The sequence below is a fragment of the Cricetulus griseus genome, chromosome 2 (genome assembly GCF_003668045.3).
Source record: "Cricetulus griseus strain 17A/GY chromosome 2, alternate assembly CriGri-PICRH-1.0, whole genome shotgun sequence".
Classification (NCBI taxonomy): Eukaryota; Metazoa; Chordata; class Mammalia; order Rodentia; family Cricetidae; genus Cricetulus; species Cricetulus griseus.
Window position 1 is genome coordinate 273,971,258 of NC_048595.1, and position 20,375 is coordinate 273,991,632.

General features: G+C 37.5%; 1 protein-coding gene across 1 annotated transcript; it reads right to left on the bottom strand.

The window, feature by feature from the left end:
• Positions 1 to 327: 327 nt before the first annotated feature.
• Positions 328 to 715, bottom strand: LOC100771771 (60S ribosomal protein L23-like). Its single transcript, XM_035439103.1, is given in 3 exon segments — positions 328 to 461; positions 464 to 490; positions 493 to 715. Coding segments are annotated over 3 exon segments (384 nt in total).
• Between the last annotated feature and the right edge of the window lie 19,660 nt (positions 716 to 20,375).

Here is a 20,375-nt window from a genome sequence, read left to right on the forward strand (position 1 = left end):
GGATCTTTCATAAACCCAATACCCATGTAAATAACGTGATTTTTTCTCTCTGATTTCCCTTCCCCTTCTTCTCCATTCATCCTCTACTTAGTTCTTCCTCTATACCTTTCTCCAGCTCCATGCTGTCTCCCCCTATCCATGTCATGTGAGAAGCATAAGGCAGTAGTTTGAAACAAAAAGACATAGACATCACCAAAAAGTGAGCCATGCCACCATCCTAAACTCAGATTACAATCCTCCAGAAATGCAAGAAATAATAGATTTGTTTCTTTTTTACATTTGAGCAAAGACTTTTTAATGAACATATCTTATAAATAAACTGTAGAATCATGCAATTCTGCCTGCATCGAATGCAGTTCTGGGCCACAAGTCTGAACACTTCTTTGGAACTGGGCCTGTGATAACAGGACCTTTTGTCACACCTTTATTGTTTACTATGATCCCTGCATCATCTTCAAACTAAAGAATTTTTGTTGTTTAATCACCACTGTTCTTTTCTTACTGCTGATTTGCTTCTCTTAAGTGTGGCGATCACCATGTTGCCCACAACAGCAGCAGGAAGTCTCTCCAGCTGTCCCTTGATTTCCTTCAGGGAGATAATATGCAAATATTTGGTTCCTGCACTGTCAGTGCAGTTGATCACAGCTCCTACTGGAAGACCCAAGGAAAAACAAAATTTCACTCCAGAGGACACAACATGTCCCTGCTTTGACATCGTTAGTGCCCAGAAAGAGAAGAAAAGTATTTTTGCTTTATACCTACCTTATTTTTTGTAGTTCTCTTATAATATTCTGAACTAAATCTGGGAATAACCTAGCAGAAATATAAACCACTCCCTAGAAACATAATTCAAATAATAATAAAAAGAAACTTTTGAGGTGTTGTAAATAGATGAGAAATCCTAAAATACACAGCTGCCATCATTGCACTCTGTAAACTGATGTGAATTCAGCCAAATTAAAATCAATTGAAAATAAACTAGCAAAGGAGAAAGAAGACATAAAATATGTTGAAGATTTCAGGAAAGAAAATAATCACATACACAAAATGATTCTTGAAAGGGAACTTCCTTTATAATTCAAAGATATTTTACAAAGTAATGATATAACAGTTTGTGTGATATTGGTATAGAAAGATGAAACAGTCAAGCCTTAAGCAGAGACACCCCTAAGTATATTGTTGGTTAATCCAAGTACTATGTGAAATACTGAACAAAGCTCTGTATGGAAATAAAACACAAAGGACAAAAGCCTGAAAAAGAATGAGATGAAGAGGTATGGAACAACTAACCAGAAGATGAATAAGGTCCCACATATCTATCCCATGGAATCTTATGAAGCCATAAAAAGAAATGAAGTATTGATTCAAACTAGAGCATGAGTGAATTTTGAAAACATTGTGCTGAAATAATTCATATGGTACTGACCAGACTGTATGATCCCATTCCTATGAAATGGCTAGTATGGGCAAAGCTGAAGGGACAGAATGCAGACTGATGATTTCCCTGGGCTGTAGTGGGGAGAAATGGGGTGATGCTATTCAGTAAGATTTTGAAGGTGGATGATGGACTATTTCAAAATGTCATCCTAGTGACTGATATACAACCTTTTAAGTTAAAAATTACTAAACTGTACACCATAAAAATAAATTCTACAGTATATAAATTATAACTCAACAAACTGTCAAAATACATATTCACACTGTGAACCTTTCTATCATCTCTCCAAAAGTAAAATAAAATAACCTTTAAAAATTGGCTATCAGAGGTATTCATCATAGATTTCAAGGTTCCATGGCACATAGTTTATAAAGAAAAGAGGGTGGAAAATCATAACCAGGGGTTGTGTTAAAGATACTGCTCTTCCATCAACAAGAAAAATAAAATAAAAAGAAGATGAAAAGTCTTCCCACATTGTAAGTAAAAAGACTTTAAATAAAGTGTTTTCAAAATGTGAACATTGAGTTTTTTTGGCATCTATACAATGCAGATTCTTCTGACAATTTGCCCTTCAGAAGCTATTACTCCTCTCAAGATCATCTTGGTCGTCACTTATATATCCTGAAGGAGGGAATGTGGACCCATTATTGTGGAAATTATTTGAAATTGATCTTTAGAGTACTCCTTATTTTAATTAGCTTGACTGAAGCAATTATCTAAAAAATACCCAAAGCAGCATTTGCTTAGCTACAGTTAGGGGCCTCTGAACTCGGGCTGTTGCTCCAATCTCCGGCTGTGGATTTTTATAATAGAGGAAATTCAATGGTATCAACAGATTTCTTTTAGTATAATTTGAAGAATGTGACAGACAATTTAGTGAGCATTATACTTATATATAAAACTGCTATCTTGACTAATACCCTACCTATCACATACCCTTTCTGTTCCCTAGGGAGGGTGAGGCCTTCCTTAGGGGTCATAAGAGTCTATCATATCCTTTGGGATAGGGCCTAGGCCCACCCCTGTGTGTCTTGGCTCAGGGAGTATCCCTCTATGTGGAATAGGCTCCCAAAGTCCACACCTATGCTAGGGATAAGTACTGAAAAACTACAGGAGGTCCCATAGATTTCCCAGGTCTCCTCACTGAAACCTACATTCCTGGGGTGTGGATCAGTCCCATGCTGGTATCCCAGCTATCAGTCTGGGAACCAAGAGCTCCCCGTTGTTCAGGTCAGCTGTTTCTGTGGGTTTCACCAGCCTGGTCTGGACCACTTTGCCCATCACTCGTTCTTCTCTGCAACAGGATTCCAGTTCAGTTCAGTGATCAATTGTGGGTGTCTGCTTCTATTTCCACCAACTGCTGGATGAAGGCTATAGAATGGCATATAAGATAGTCATCAATCTCATTATCAGGGCAGGGCATTTAAGGTAGCCTCTCTTCTGTTGCTTAGATTGTTAGTTGGTGTCATCTTTGTAGATCTCCAGACTTTTTCCTAGTGCCCAATTTCTCTGTAAACCTAAAATGTCCCCCTCTATTATGGTATCTCCTTTCTTGTTTTCTTCTATTCTTCCCAACTCAACCTTTCTACTCCCTCATGTCCTCCTCACCCTTCCTCTTCTTGCCTCCTCATTCTCCTAGCTCCCTCCCCCCACCTCCTTTGCTCCCAGTTTGCTCAGGATATCTTGTACCTTTCCCCTTCTCCCAGGGACCATGTCTCTCTTAGGATCCTCCTTGTTTACTAGCTTCTCTGGCGGTGTGGATGGAGGGTGCTATGCTTTATGTCTAAAATCCACATATGAGTGAGTACATACCATGTTTGTCTTTTTGTGATTGGGTTACCTCACTCAGAATGGTTTATTCTAGTTTCATCCATTTTCCTGCAAATTTCAAGATTCCATTGTTTCTTCCGCTGAGTAGTACTCCATTGTGTAAATGTACCACATTTTCTCTATCCATTCTTCTTACTGGCAATTTTTTACCAGCAGGAATACACTAAAATTACACAACGATGTTTTGTTTTCTCATGTAATATTTTCAGATTCTGTCCTATAGATTCTATGTGAAGATTTGGCTCATGCTCAGTACCCTCACTGAACTCCTGAGAATCAGACCTGCCCTGAAGTGTAGCTGATTTGCACTATGACACTCCACAAAAAAAAAAAAAAAAAAAAAAAAAAAAAAAAAGATTTCTCTCTCCAAGCAGGCATCATGACAGTCATGAGGAATTATGAGGAATTAGATGGAATCCTTTGTGAATCTGAGATATTCCCCACCAAGATTTGTAAACTGAGAACCAGGGGAGCCTGTGGTCCAAAGCAATTAAAACGCAAGAACCCGAAAGAAGTTGGAGGGAGGTGGACACACACAGGTGTAAATCCCTGAGTTCACTGATGTTAATGATAGTGCCCAAGGGCTTAGTGATCAGGTGTTCCAGTTTCAGAATTTAGGAGATTAAGGTTTGCCCAGCTGAAAAGTGGAGAACTAGCCATTCCCACCTTCTTTTCTGTCTCCTTTATTGATACCCAAACACCTGTCACTTGGTAAACCTAGCCATCATTGAAACACCCCAAAATCTTTTTTGACCTGAGAATCTCCTACACTAGTCACATTGACACATAGTAAGACTTCACACAGAATACATGTCCTTGTGATACATAAGCCAACACTCTTGACCCTTTTCTGAAGCAGTTCTCAGGCACTTTTCTTTGTTTTTCTATAATTGCAATTAGACAAATTTTAAATTAGAAAAAAGCTTCTTTTACATGTCAATCCCAGTTCCCTCCCCCTCCTCTCCTCCCCTGCCCCCCACCCTTTACTGATTCCCCAGAAGGGTGAGGTCTTCCATGGTGGATCTAGAAAGTCTGTCACATCATTTGGAGCAGGGCCTATACCCTCTCCCTTGTATCTAGGCGGAGAGAGTATCCCTCTTCGTGGAGTGGCCTCCCAAAGTCCATTCATGTACTAGGGATAAATACTGATCCACTACCAGAGGCACCAGAGATTGCCCAGACCTCCAAATTTACATCCTTGTTCAGGGGTTCTAGAATAGTCCTATGCTGGTTTCCCAGCTATCAGTCTAGGGTCCATGAGGAACTCCTTGTTCAGGTCAGCTGTTTCTGTGGGTTTCTCCATCCTCTCAGGCACTTTTCTGTCTCTGGAAACTAAAAGAACCCTGACTAATTGTGATCCTCTCAGCTGTGTGACTGCTTTTTGTGCCTTCTGTGTTCCTTAACACATTATGTCATAATGATTATGGGCTTTGACCAAACACTATTCAACAAAGAAATAAATCAAAGATTAAAAGAGTGGAACAGTGAACAGGTGGATGCTTGTACGATTATAATTCCTCAGTAAATCTTTCTTAGAAATATGTGAAAATAGACTCCTGTATTTCTGCCATTGGTGATACCATATTGAAAATACTCACTTATGCAATAGAAAGTATTTTTTAGAGTGCAGTTTTATTGGTCTTATTAGAACATGCTTATATCTTACCTTGATGAAAACAATATATACAGATCATATGTAAACATTAATAGAAATTATTATTTTTATTACTTTAGGCCTTATCAATATAAGGCCTAACTGATGTAACTGATGCTGTCTATTTTGTAAGATTTTTAAGAAGAGCACAGAGTATACTTTCCTAGGTTATTGAAATACGTCATTTGTAAATATTAAACTACTTTTACATGCTTATATTCATTTTCAATGACTCTATTCTTCAATAATATATTTTTGCAATTCTGAAAATACCATACATTTTTATAATAGTTTTCAACAACAGGGAAGAAAAGTGTCTATCTTACTGGATTTATTCCATATGAGTTCTGGTAAATCTCAGGCTTCATTGCTTCCACGAGAAGTAAACTTCTAACTGATGAGTTCCAGGGTTTTAATTACAATAATAGAAAATCAGTATGTTATTGTTTTTTAAAAATAAGCTTTTAAAACCCGGTTGCGAATTCTTCAGGAATATGATGTGCTTTGACATTTGCTTTTCAGTTGACTTAAGTAATTTGATATGTGTAAAATATATTTACTGATTTAACAATTTATTTTGCAATTTTTGATACATGATTTATATACACATATGTATATATGTGTATGTTTTTAAAGTTTTTTTTTTCAGAATATTTTATCACAGCAACAGAAAAAGAAATGAAGACAATCACCTAGCTTTTTCATTATCTTTTATTCATACATACTGATTGTCAATACCTATCTTTCATGGCTTTTGCATTCAAATGTACTATTAGGATGTTTGTTTCTGACCTTAAAAGCATCAGCAGAGGAGGAGTGGTGTGCTGCTGTGCCCTCTGAAACCCAGCACTCAGGTGGCTGAAGCATGAGGATCAAGGCCAGCTTGAACTACACAGTGAGACTAGCTTAAAACAAAACAGCAAAACACCTCTACCTTCAGAAACAATATAAAGCTATAATAAAGTTTAACTTTGCTTTTAATCTAACTAAATATTTTATTACTAAAAATGCTTGTAGCTTTTTAAAGGCACACACTATTTTTCCCCTAAAGAACAAGGTAGCAAACAGAAGGTACATTTTCCATACATCATCTCCAGCTTTCCCCCTGCTAATTATGCCTGTGTTGTGTCCTTTATTGTTAACATCTTGTAATAGTTTGATGGAGTTGTTATAAAGGGTGTGAAAACACGGGAACAAGATTAACTAAATTTTATAGTCTGCATTAGTGTTTCTATTGACAGGCCACATTCATAGATTGAGACAAACTTATAATGTCATACGTCCACCATTGATGTCTAAACACAGCATAATCCTAGATGCAAATGATTCATTAATGATCCTCTGTGTTTTAGCTGCTGGACCCTTCCTCCCTTTCACCTCCAAACCCATGGTCACACTGATCCTTCTCTTGCCTCCATAGTTTTACCTTTGTAGGACACCATTAAGCTGAAATTTAATATACAGTGTGCAGACTTTGATAGTGGCTTCTTTACTTACCTGTATGCCATTTAAATGTCCTTAATGTCTCCTTCTGGAAATTTCAACACTCACACCTTTTTCTACTGTAAAACAAGTTTGATTCAAACTCTCATTGTAATAAGCCCACCATTTGAACTTTTCACTATAAAATAGTTAAATAATAAACTTTCTTACCACTTTATTCTGTGAAACATCGTTTGGCTGTCTCAATCTTAAATGTTAAGTTCATTAGCTTAACTTGGCTTCCCAATTCCTTTTCTTAGTGTTTAAAGATTTCCACTCACAGTTTTCCTGAATTTTATTTGTAAATGAGAAACCAGCTGCCAATGTATGTTTTGTTTATGCATGATTTCCTTCCTCCTTTTCAGTTTTCTTCTTTGTCTTATAGTCTGAAAATAACTGAGCAATGCTCTGACGTCTTTCTTATTCTTCCCAGGCCTCCACATCCTCCTTCCATCTACAGACTCATCAGTTTAATTCTGAAAATTCTCAGACAGTCTCATTACTTCTCTCAGGCCCACCTGCACTAATCTTTTTTGGTATCTGCTATTGGAGATGAGTCATTCTCCTCTTAGTTCCCTCCTTTCTATCTTTCTGTCTCACATACACTTGAAAATAATTGGTTGATTCATGTGTGTTTCAATGCATATTTTCCTACCTGGAAACTTTCCGTCACTTTTCTTTCTAGACATTATTCTTGATTTTCATTAGTGTTCCTCTTCTTTCAAATGTCTATGCTGTTGACTTCTGATTTTTAATCCTGACATCCTAAGACAGTTGCTGAGTTTCAAACCTTTTTTCTAGGTCCAGCTTTTTCACCCATGAAGACAGTGTAGTGGTCTGATGTGTGGTTTTGTCTGTCTTGTTTTGTCCTTTAATATTGCACTTTGTTGGAGTCATCTTTAGTGGCACTTCTTTAGCTCTGAGATTCTTATGTACCCTGAATTGGAAAAGTGTTCCTTGTATGTTTATTTTTGCTTCTTGGAAAGTGCTAAGCATTCCAATAGCTAAAGACAAGCTTAGTCAAATTTTCTGAGTGTAATCTCTCTACATGTTGGCACAGTGTTTTGATTTGGAGCTCAAACTGCCTCAGTCACAAAATATTGAGTTTTCATATTTTTCTCAATGCTCTGGTTCTATACCAGAGAGATGGCAAATGCCTTGGCTGGTATTTTTGTGGGGGCTGAGGTTACATTGTGTTCATATTAAATGTTTTCCCCACCCCTGACTTATTTGCAAATGGTAAAACTACTGTTTTACTAAAGTAAATAGATACTTCATTATCCATTGATCTCTTGATGTCAAGACACCATAATATAGCAATGGATGCTATTTGGCCACCTGGAGCTTTTCTCATGTTCTTTCAGTTAATGTGAAAAATAACTAAGCACAGCGTTTTTTGCAACATGAAGATGCACTATTAAATTAATGCCAGAGGTCAAGTGTAATTTTCCCTTTACAACTTGATGATTTCCATACACCTTAGAGCACATAGTCATAACTACTCAGTTTTTCATTGTGCTGTATATATTATTGAATAATATGTAGTGATGAGAGCTCAGACTGTAACTCAGATGTAAAACACTTACCTATCAAGCACAAGACCCTGTAAGCAATATCCAACACAGGGAAAACATTTATTTTGAAAGGAATATATAGTGTCTAAAGTATATTATTATTAGCACAGATACCCATAAGGGACCAATAAGCAAAGAATAAGAGATTATTGTAGAAGAGCAGGCAAAATATTGTAAGAGCCAGAGGCAGTGAAAGAATATAAAGAAAACAATGTCTTTGAAAAACAAAAGGGAATTTGCATGAATGAACCCACAATACATGTGATAGCCTACACAAAGCCCTGTGTAAACTCAAGCCAAACTAAATACCAGCATGAAGGAAGGAAGGAAGCCATGATATCTCATCTCTAGTGGAGAAGATATTAGCAATTGACAGCTTCTAGGAAAGGAAGATCCATTTGCTTTTAATTATTAAATTTTTGAAAGAATGTTGTCTCCGATACGTAGACCAAGCTCCCATGGAAGATCACACCTTCATGAAATATGGGCAGCACAAATTGAATTTGACGAGCAGAAAAAAAAAAATCAAAGGCAGGTACAAAGTCAGTTGGGTAGAAGAGGGAAATATCTGGGAAGAGTTGAGGGAAAGTAATATAGTTAAATACATGATTTGGAATTCTCAAAGAATTAGTAATGAAAATATTTAGTGTTGGAAAGAATATGTGTGTATGCATTCTCATTATAGTTATCTAGTTTAGCATATTATAGTACCACTTTTCATAAACAGTTTTATCTTCTGTGACTTTAGTGACCTGTGACCTACTGCAATCCAAAAACCTTAGTGGAAATTTCTAGAAATAAGTATCTCATCAGTAGCATAATCTTCAAATAGCAGGTGGAAACTTGCACATTTCTTCACTCCACTAAGGATATGAGTCACCTATTTTTCCATAATGTCTATCCTGTATATACTCTCTACATGTCAATCTTTAAATAGAAATCATGTTTGAAATATTGCACATTTTCAGTGTTTGTGTTCATGTCAAGGTTATATTAGTGGACTTATTACCCTAACTTATTATTATTTATTGTTAATTTTTTCCATTTCCTAATTTGGAATTTATCAAAGGCATTGTTAATGCATAGGCAAAATATAGTGTGCATTCGCTTGGAACTATGCACAGAGTCAAACTATGAATTCTTTGACTGAGAAGGGACTACTCAGACGGTCTGGAGTAGTGACATTGGGTATACTCCTGTGCATATCTTTATTATCTCTTTTGCTCACTTTAATCTGTTCTTTGATCTGCATTCAGAAATCCAAACTAGAAGCCCAGTTATATTAAGTCACTATTAGGGATTCTAATTGTTTCCCAATTTCATAAAATAGAGACTTCTTGATGTTGGGGAGATAGTTCAACAGGTAAGAACATATACTGGAATCCCAGGGGACCAAAGTTCAATCCCCTGCAACCACATTAGATAGCTCACAACTATTTCAAATTCCTGCTCCAGGAGATCATACACCTTGGACTTCTGTGAGTATCTGCACTCATGAGCACACAACCCCCACCACCACCCTAACATACACATAATTTAAAATAAAATCAACCTTTAAAAAATCAAAACATTGCTGGGCATTTGGTGGCGCATGCCTTTAATCCCAGAACTCAGGAGGCAGAGGCAGGCAGATCTCTGTGAGTTTGAGGCCGGCCTGGTCTCCAAAGCGAGTGCCAGGATAGGCTCCAAAGCTACACAGAGAAACCCTGTCTTGAAAAACCCCTCAAAAAATCAAAACATCTTAACACAAAATCTGAGGTCCTCTGTAATACAACTACTACCTATGTACTACTAATCATTTTGACTACATTGAAATTTTAATCTCTTAATTCAGACCTAGTATTATTGGCTATCCATTAACACATTTAATTTTCTAGTTTGGATAAACTCTATTCTCCCCATTTATCTGGATAGCGTTTCCCTAAAATATTAACTTAGAACTTCATCAAGGTATTTTTAGATTCATAATCTAAACTGTATCTCCATGCTAAACACTGTCAGATCACCTTCTGTTTTCCTGCATATTTTTTTGCAGGTGTTATATCTATGTCCTTAATTAATCCTGAGATGACTTGGTGGGAATTTCATCTTCCTTCCTGACACAAGTAATCTGGCAACTGTTTTCTTACATGACATGACATTTGGCAATAAGTGAGTGCATAATATTTACAGATACATTGGCAATTTAGATACATCAATAAATAACATACAAGAAATTATTTTCTCAGTGAAAGAAAATAAATAACTGCCATGAACAAACCAACAAACCAAAGCACAATATGTACTTTTGTACCATGGACCCTGGTTACATAATGTCTTCTTTCAAACTACAGCTCAATCCCTTCTTAGCTCTGAGGTGTTGGGAAATTCCTTTACTCTCTCTACTGCTTCCTGGTTCATAAAACAGAAATAAGGCTATCTACTTCATAAACTACTCAGGAAAAAGCACCCATAAAATGCATAAATTGTGTTGTTAAATAGAATATGAAATAGATGTTAAGTTGGAGAGAAAACTATTTCTACAAACATGGAACAACCAAGTAAAGAGGAATGGCAGGAGGGAAAACCACAGCCTTATGAGGGATATTTAATCCAAAACACCCAGAAAGACACAAACAAGTTAATGTGGTGAAGACCACACGAGGCCTAGAGGGTACCCTGCTCAAAATAGCCGAAATAAAACTCCTAACTAAATGCTGTCATTTCATGAATGTAGTACTTCCAGAAAACATTTTCATTTGTGGAAAAGTATTCAAATTTTATTCCATTCAGTCCTTTCTGAAATGAATTGCTAACTACTACTTTCTTTTTCCTAAATGTACTAGAGGCTTACGCATCAATTCTGAAATGGATGCTGAAGCAGATATGAGCATGGAACCGAGGTGATTAAACCTGATAATCCAAAGGGAAAATGTGGATCCTGTTATGGAATATGTAAAAGAAAAGGAAAAAAAGAAGAGAAAAGAGAGGAAAGATGGGTCTACTTGAGGACTCCACATGCTGTTGAAACCTGAGGTGATTTGTGAGTGTTTTACTTTTGTCAAGTGGCAGGATAAGGAATGAAAAAAATGATAATAATAATAAAAAAACCTCTATAAATCACTCCAAAACCACACATCTTTTGAGGTGGAAGAAGGTCTAATTTGTGTTTCTATTTTCGGCAGTTGTTGGAAAACAGGTAAAAGTATTAAAACTGTTATTACCTTCCATCTCACTTGGCAGAGTGTGCAGTTCTTTCCCATTGTCTATTCAGCACAGAAAATAAATAATTCCCTGACATAATGTGTGAAGAACAAACTGCTTACTCAAGCCCTTTGCTCATTAACCATATCTTTCTGATAAAAAAAATGGTTTCCATAAATATTTTATAAAATTGACCTGTTTTATCAATTTATTTAGAAAAGTGTTTGACATCCTTAGACAATAGAATCAAACTCTATCTCAAGCATCTATCTTTTGTTAAATCTTGGAGATTCACAGCTAGAAAAAAAAAGGTGCTGACAGCTTTTTATAACATATGTCAAATGGAAAATAAATTCAGAATGAAGAAAATGAAATTTAAAATCTCACTGCCCATTGCAAGGTAATAAAGTACCTCCAGTTCACCTCTTGCGGTATTTAGAAATCATATTTTGAATTTATCCCAATAGTCCAAGATGAGCAAGAAAGTGATTTTTAGATGTGATTTTTACTCTTCAGGGATTGCCTCATAGGTAAATATTAACAATTTGTCAAGAATAAGTGAAAGACATATTTAGCTCTCTCTGTGAATGGCTTTATTTTGAAATCCAGAAAATAAATTTGATTGCATATTAAAACAAAATAGGTGAGTTTATGAAGGAATAAAATATTAAAGACTTATTCTGAAGACTTTAAAGAGAATTCTGTGGGACTAGATAACAAATATTTCTTTATACACCTTCCTATTAATTACTAAGTGTTGCCACAACTAGTTTCTTGAATTTCACATGAACAAATTTGTAACTCATGATTTTCCCATGAAATTAAAATTTAAAGATGAAAATAGGACTTCTCACTTATATGATATACGATAAAAATACATAAACTGAACTTTCCATGTGACAAACATTTCTAAACAGTCTTTTATTCCTAGAAATGTCTTGATATGATAATTCCTGGGGAGAAGCAAAGTTACTATTGTAATTATCTAGAAATGAATACACTTCCTCCAGTAATCTGAGACCTGAATAGCTAATGACAATTTTGCCAGTATGATAACAATCCGGTCTGCTAACTTTTGAAAGGTTGGGAGACAGCAATATAAATCACTCTCATCAGATATGACTTTTGCACAAAAGTAACTGCCAACAATTGTCTTTCTTCTTGCCATATTTCTCTGAACCTCTCATCTTCCTAAGCAAGGGTGGCTACACAGGGTTCTTTTCTATAGTGTTGTACTAGTGCCAGTTTGGGTCTAACTTAGAGTTAAGTTGAGTCAACTTGTGAATTGATACCTGGGCTTTTGTTTTCATTCAGATTCCTATGATTACTGGTGGAGGTGAGTAACAGTATCATAGTGGAATCATCTAATGACACAAAATGAGATGTTGATTCCTAGTTGACACAGATTCTCGTGGTAGACACTGCTCTCTTCTTTTCTAACAAGCTTCATCCTAGAAACAATGGAAACATTTGGTACATACTTTGCTGGCAGACCCTATGATGCCAACGAGGTGAAAGATAAGGAAATAAGGAAATCTCATCCCATAAATATGTGCAGTGGTTATGTCTTTATGCATCAGTTAAACAAAATTAAATTATAAGAGGACAACATGACATGCAAGGCACATTTAAGAAAATAAAACATTTCATGAGTATGTATTTTTAATTGTTTATCTCTATACACTAAATTTTGGTCATAAACACTACACACACACTCCATCTCCCCCTCCAGATGTCCCCATCCTAACATCATTGGTATCTATTGCTTTTGCAGAATCCACTGAGTTTAGGGAGTTGGTGGCACATGCCTTTAATCCCACCACTTAGAAGCTGAGGCGGGTGGATCCCTGTGAATTTGAGGCCAGCCTGTTCTACAGAGTTAGTTCCAGGACAGCCAGGACTGTTACACAGAGAAACCCTGTCTCAGAAATAAGTTTAAACAAAGCAGCTAAAATGTGTACATGTAGCTACTGTTTAAGGACTATAAGGCAACCCTATGCAGTCTTAAATTCAGCTGTGCTAAGTTTCAAATATTTTACTAAGTTAAAACCAGTTACAGTCAGGCTGAAAATTAATTACAGAAATAAGACCTTACCTAGCCACCTGTATGCTTCTTGTGTGCTTAAGGCAAGTAACTAAAACAGACAACAGACCTCTAATGCTTCAGAGATCTTCAGAGTATGGAATTTAAATTATTATCTTTAAAATTTATAATGTCAGACAGACTGCCAGATCCTGACAGTTACCCAAAGTCTCCAAAGAAGATTATGAGGCACCTCAGTTCCTGCACCTGGACCAGTGAGTGAGATGCTCAGATGTGATACCTGCTGCCTGCCAGAACCTGGCTGAGACTGTGGACAAAGCTGCTGGACACTGGAAAATTGATTGCACCTCCTTTGCCTAGACAAAACAAGGTCAGTCTTTTCCAAGTCCCTCTTCCACAGAGAGGAAAAAAATCCTCTCACCTTACAGGCCTGGCAAAGATTGCTGGTCTTTGAGACACCTGCCTCCAGCGGTAATGGAGAAACTTGGGTATGGCTAACTGTATAAGGACTGGCTTCTGTCACTTTTTAGTAGATTCAGATAAAATATACCCTTCTCAGATCTCTGAAATATTAATGGTTGTCACCTCGGCAGCATTAGACAGTCAGATCCGCTATAGACTATAGTCAGCAAGTTAGCTGATAAAATAATGACTATAGGCACAAGCTCAAGGTTTTTAAGTTTATTTTGGTTGTCATCTAAGTACAAACTTAAAGGGCTTTTCATCAGGCCAAAGGCACCTCTGTCCAATCCATATATGGCTCTCTGGACAGAAGAAAAATGTACATGCCTATAGCCCAAATCTGTAGTTTTTGCTAGGACTCAAAGTTATAAATATGTTCCTGCTGTTTGAACAGATATCCAGATATCTGCTTGTTCTGCACTGTGGGCTTCAGTAAATAGGTTTTAACCTCTGTTCCTAGTTTAAACATGTCTTAAACAGGTTTCTGCTTCTGGCAGACATCTGAGTATCAGTTGCTGACTACAGGCTGTTCTAAGTAGACTGCGAGCCCTGGACTTGCTGTGGATGTGAACCAGTCCAGCTGATGTGGACACCCCCTGTGTCTGCAACGGAGTCTGCTAACCAAAAGTCCCTGATGGATTCTCCACTGCCTAAATTCCTTTTTTCTTTTGACTAGCATTTCAACCTTCTGGGGTCCCTAATTTCGCCCCAAAGTCAGCAGGAAGTAGCTTGGGAAAGAATTCGCAGCCCATTTTCCCTGGTTAAAATGCTAAGTCAGGAGGGACTCCCTTGCATGGGGATGCCAATATCTCTCACCCTGTGATGGGGGCGCTAGAGAGACAGAAATTCCATGATTGGAATTTAAAAAAAAAAAAAAAAAAAGAAAGAAAGAAAGAAAGAAAAAGAAAATGGGGGAATGAAGGGACCAGCTCCGCATGCATTTCGGCAGCCATGACAGTAACATATGCTCTATGACCTTGCCTGAGTCACTAGAGGTTAGGTGCCTGCCTCGTGACAAGGAACCAATCAGAAGTTAGCTGGTGGCACTATGCTTTACGACCCAGGGTGTACTTTACAGACAAGCACACAGCAATGACGCAGAGCATAGCAACCACCCTGGGAGGGCCCATGGGCCATAACAACCAGTTGACCAATCAACACAGGGCAATACCTCCAAGGCTGGAGGCACACCAATAGACACTCCCCTTACACTGCCCTACAAGATCTCTTTGGAGGCCCTAGGAGTTGTCTTTGCTAGCCATCTGCCATGGTGGGTGGGTGAAAAACCCAAGCCTACATGGGGTTAGCTCGTTAAATTACAATAAAGCCTCGTGCAGTTTGCATCAAAAAAAAAAAGGAGACACAGAAATTTGGTAGAAGTATATAAGGAATGGACATGTGACCATAAACCCTACTGATATAATAGTTTTCTGCCCATATTCAGCAAACCATAAAGTTCTGGAGGCACAAATATTGAATACTGGTCAAATCCAGAGCTCTAATGGAATGTCATTGTCAACTTGGAATTATAATGTGTTCACTCATCTGTATATGCATGAGTGAAAGCATCAACCTGTGGTTTGCTTTATTGTTCCTTTGTAAGTCTTTTACATCATATAAACCTTGGACCTTGTGTTTGACTGGCCAGTGAGCATCTGGGATCTTCTAGTGCTTGTAGTAGTGTTACAGGTGCTGTGCCTGGCTTTTTCCAGGGTCCTGAACATCTGAGTTTAGATTCTTGTCCTTTTTCAGCAATTCTCAATCCACTGAGACATCTCTAAGGCCCTTCAATTCTCACTGTATATTAGAAATGCAGGGATCACCAGGTGGTGGTGGCACATGCCTTTAATCTCAGCACTGGGGAGGCAGAGGCAGGAGGATCTCTGTGGGTTCCGGGTCAGCCTGATCTACAAAGCTACACAGAGAAATCATATCTTGAAAAATCAAAATTCAAAAACAGGCTGGGATCAAGACAAACATTTCAATAATTATGAAAATTTCAATACCGCTCTAATGTCTTAGGTACTTCCATAACTTATTAGGTGGCAATTATTCAGATAACACTTTCTCAGGCCACCTTTGAATTCCATTATTTGGGATATACAAAATAATACCTATGTGACAGTTTGAATGTATTTGGCCCCCATAAGGTCATAGGGATTGGCACTAATAAGAGTTGCAGACTTGTTGGAAGAGGTGTGGTCATGCTGGAAGAGGCTGGATGCCACATGACTTTAATCCAGACCTTAAGGTTGAAGGGCACACCTTTAATCCAGGGGGCCACACCTTCGGTTGGAAGTGTGTCACTGTCCGAGCAGGCTTTGAGGTCTTTTTCTCAAGCTTCACTCATTGTGACATCCAGTTGACTTACGGTGGACTACAAGATGTACCACTCTCGGCTCCAGCACAACTCTGCCTGCACACCACTCTGCTCCCTGCCATGATGATAACTGACTGCATCTCTGAAACTGTAAGTGAGCCCCCTCAATTAAATGTTTTCTTTATAAGAGTTGCTATGGTCATGGTGTCTCTCAACAGCCATAAACACCCAAACTAAGACAACCTATTAAAGGGTGCTAATTTTAAATTTAGATCAAGAATTTTATAAATAAATGTTTTTAAAAATGCATTGCTATATTACAAAATGTTAAGAAAAGCATTAGACTGGATCCTGTATTTTAAAATACTCTTTCTGAAAAGACCTAGTTACATTGGAACTTTTTCATGCATTATTGAACTCAGAAGAAGTAAGAATTCCCCACAGATCCAAGAATAAACAGTTATTTGAAAAGAAGTGACAAGTGAATAAGGAAGGCAAGGCTGCTTTGAAAATGAAGGCCAGTAATAGGACCCCAGGGCTTTGCTGGTTAACAAATATAGAAGTGAAAGAGAATAAGCCTTGGGACAATGAGAAATGGAAAGCTGGAAGTATGATGATCACACATATGGGAGTCCAGAGAGATGTCATCCTCATTAGAAAGTTATCATGGATAATGGTGATCAGTTAACAAAAGATTCAGCCTAGGAATCCTTAAGCTTGAAAGAACCCAGGGTAAATGAAGTGATAATGATTATTTACAGCAATGCTTTGCAGAGTGGCCAAAATCTGCTCTCCTGGAGATCTGACATTTGATTGACATGATCTGTAACATCATATACACATAATGAGTATAGGTTTAAAATACAGTGTAAGACTTCCAAGCTCATGAGTATTAGGAGTTGGCAAAAAATCCATATGTGGAGCTGTGGAGATGCCTCAGCACTCAAGAACAGAGGCTGCTCTTCCAAAGTCCTTGAATTCAAATTCCAGCACCTACATAGTGTCTCAAAATCTAACACTGGTCCCTGCAGATTCAATGCTCTCTTCTGGTCTCTTCAGACACCAGACACACACATACACACTCAGGCAAAACATCACAAAATATAAGATATAAATACATGTTTCCTTAAATTGTAAATAATATTTGTTAAATTTTTATTTCAGAATTAAGAGCATATGTGTAGGACTATTGGCAGATCTGTGATTAGGCTTCATCTAACTTAGAAGGTATGAACTTAGGTTCTCACTCAATCATAGCTGTGGTAATAGACCTAAGATTTTCACCAAAACAGGGCAACATGATTAGCATCGTAAGCTTGCCTGCTTTCCTGGTAACTTATCATCAATGTTAGAACACAATATAAACCTTAGAGATGTGACACTACCATGTTCTTTGAACTAGAGAGCTATTTATTCCTCAGTGTAAACCATAAGAACTGACCATCACAACGATAGGCACATCCTTGCCTCTTAAATTTTGGATTGTGTCTTCCCATCATATGCCTCATTCTTTACAGCATATTCTTGGTGTAACTAAAATATTCAAATAAACATATCACTCCATAAGCCACATTGATTATTCTTTCTAGTAGAGGATCAGAGCTTATTATTTCAGTTTTATTTTCAAATATTTCACTAAGACTGTCATCAAGTGAAGTGTTGTATCAAACACTTCTAATGCTGGTACTCAGGATCCTGAGGCAGGAGGGTCATGTATTTGGAAAACACTGGTCTACATGTGTGGTAGAATATTAATTTAAGGTGTGTGACTTTTGTTTATGCTGCATTTGTTTAACTCTGTGAATATGAAATTCTTTGCCAGTCTAAAAACATCTGAAGGTCTAATAAAGAGCTGAACAGCCGATACCAAAACAGGAGCAAGGATAGGTGGGCCTGGAAGGCAGAGAGTATAAATAGAAGAAGAAACAAGAAAGGGAGAAAGGACACAAGGGGAGGAGGACATCAGGGCCCAACCACTCAGTCAGCCAATGAGTAAAAAATGAGATATAGAAGTAAGAAAGATAAAAGCCAATAGGGAAAAGGTAGACAGGTTGATTTACGCTAAGAAAAGCAGGCTAGAAACAATAAAGTTTAGGATTGAAGTCTGAATTGTTACATAGCTGCAATGTTGCTAGCAATATTCTCAGCAAGGTTGACTTAGGTTACAGTACCATCAAAAACAGATAGTCACAGGGAAGGTACATTACTGTAATTCTTCATTCTACCTTCATATGTATCCCTATCTGCTATGCCATTTTGTTAGATTTGACTATCATTTTTATATTGTTACTTGGATTTTACCTATACTATTACATATTTGTGCACATTTTGAGGCACAGTAAGTCTTATACCTTTGATTTTTTGCTGTTGAATTTTTTGTCAGATTTTATTTTTAATATACTCAGGATAAAATCCCAACCTGTAACAATAAGCCTATTTTCCTTATCTTGTAGTTTAAGGGCAATTTGTTAGCATTTTTCCAAATCTTTAAGATTAGGATTCTTTATATTTAAGTATCCAACTAGTTCTAGATCACTGAGTAATTGGAATAATTGTTTCATTTCTGTGAGTTTCTCAGTAACAATAATTTGATGCAAATTTCTCAAGGCAATGAGAGACATTTTTTCTCATTAGATATATTTATTTTTATTTAAATTAGAAACAAGCTTTTTTTTTTACATGTCAATCCCAGTTCCCTCTCCCTCCCATCCTCCACTGCCCCATCAACCCCCTATCTCATCCCCTTTCTGCTCCACAGAGAGGGTGAAACCTTCCATGGGGGATCTTTAAAGTCTGTCACATCATTTGGAGTAGAACCTAAGCTCTCCCCCTTGTGTATAGGTTGAGAGAGTATCCCTCTATATGGAGGGGTCTCCCAAAGTCTATTCATATACTAGGGATAAATACTGATCTACTAGCAGAGGCCTTATAGATTGCCCAGATCTCCTAACTGACACCCACATTCAGGGGGTCTGGAATAGTCCCATGCTGGAACCCAGCTATCAATCTGGGGTCCCTGTGCTCCCCCTTGTCCAGGTCAGCTGTTTCTGTGGGTTTCTACAGCCTGGTCTTGACCACTTTTCTCAACACTCCTCCCTCTCTGTAACTGGATTTGTGGAGTTGAACTCGATGTATAGCTGTGGGTGTCAGCTTCTGTTTCCATCAGCTACTGGATGAAGGCTCTAGGATGACATACAAAGTAGTCATCAATCTCATTATCAGGGAACAGCATTTAAAGGAGCCTCTCCACTATTGCTTAGATTCTTAGTTGGGGTCATCCTTGTAGATTCCTGGACATTTCCCTAGTGCCAGATTTTCTTTAAAACTATAATGGTTCCCTCTATAATGGTATCTCTATTCTTGCTCTCCTCTATCATTTTCCTGAATCAACATTCCTGATCCCTCATGTACTCTTCTCCCCTTCTCTTTTTCCTAACTCCCTCTCCCCTCCCCCCATGCTTCCACAGGCTTAAAAGGATTTGGAAGTCACTCCCCCAACACACACCCTGCTGTAATTATTGAGGATATAGTTGTCACTTGAATTTTCTAGTTTTGCCAGGCCATATATTTATTCAGGATAGACTTTTAAACTATCTATTTCTTGCATAAGATGAAGCTATTTAAAATTCGTTCCTGGAGCCAAACATGTAAATTATGTTTCTCTTAGAAAATTACCCACTTCCTATAGACTTCATATTTGTGCTGCTGGAATGGACATTCTTTGTGATGATTACCAGCTCTTTTATTTTGAGACTTCATTTTCATCTTGGTACTTATTCAAAGTGTTTATTTTCCCCTATTTTCTTTCCTTTGCTTTGTTAGACATAAGATTATTCTTCTGTTCATTCTGTAAATTACTGGGATATGTATATTTTCCTGCATTAACTAATCCATTCTTCTACTTCCTGGCTTTAATAGTATATCTTGTGCTTCCCTGCGTGGGATTTGATTTGGAGGTTGTGGGAATTTATTTCCTTTCCAACAAATATGGACCTAAGAGATTTTATAATTATTTTTCTTAAGAATTCTGTAATTTCTTTGTTTCTACTTTATTGAATTCTGCCCTCAATTTGATTATTTCCTGCTGTCTACTCCTCCTGGGTGAGTTTGGTTCTTTTTGTTCCAGAGCTTTCAGGTGTCCTGTTAAGTCTCTAGTGTGACTATTCTCCAGTTTCTTTATGTGGGCACTTAGTGCTATGAACTTTCCACTTACCACTGCTTTCAAAGTGTCCCATAAGTTTGGGTATATTGTACCTTTATTTTCATTGAATTCTAGGAAGTCTGTAATTTATTTCCTTATTTCTTCCTTGACCCACAAGTGATGCAATTGGGCATTGTTCAATTCAGTCTATGAGGCATCTGGCAGTGGAACCAGTATTTATCCCTAG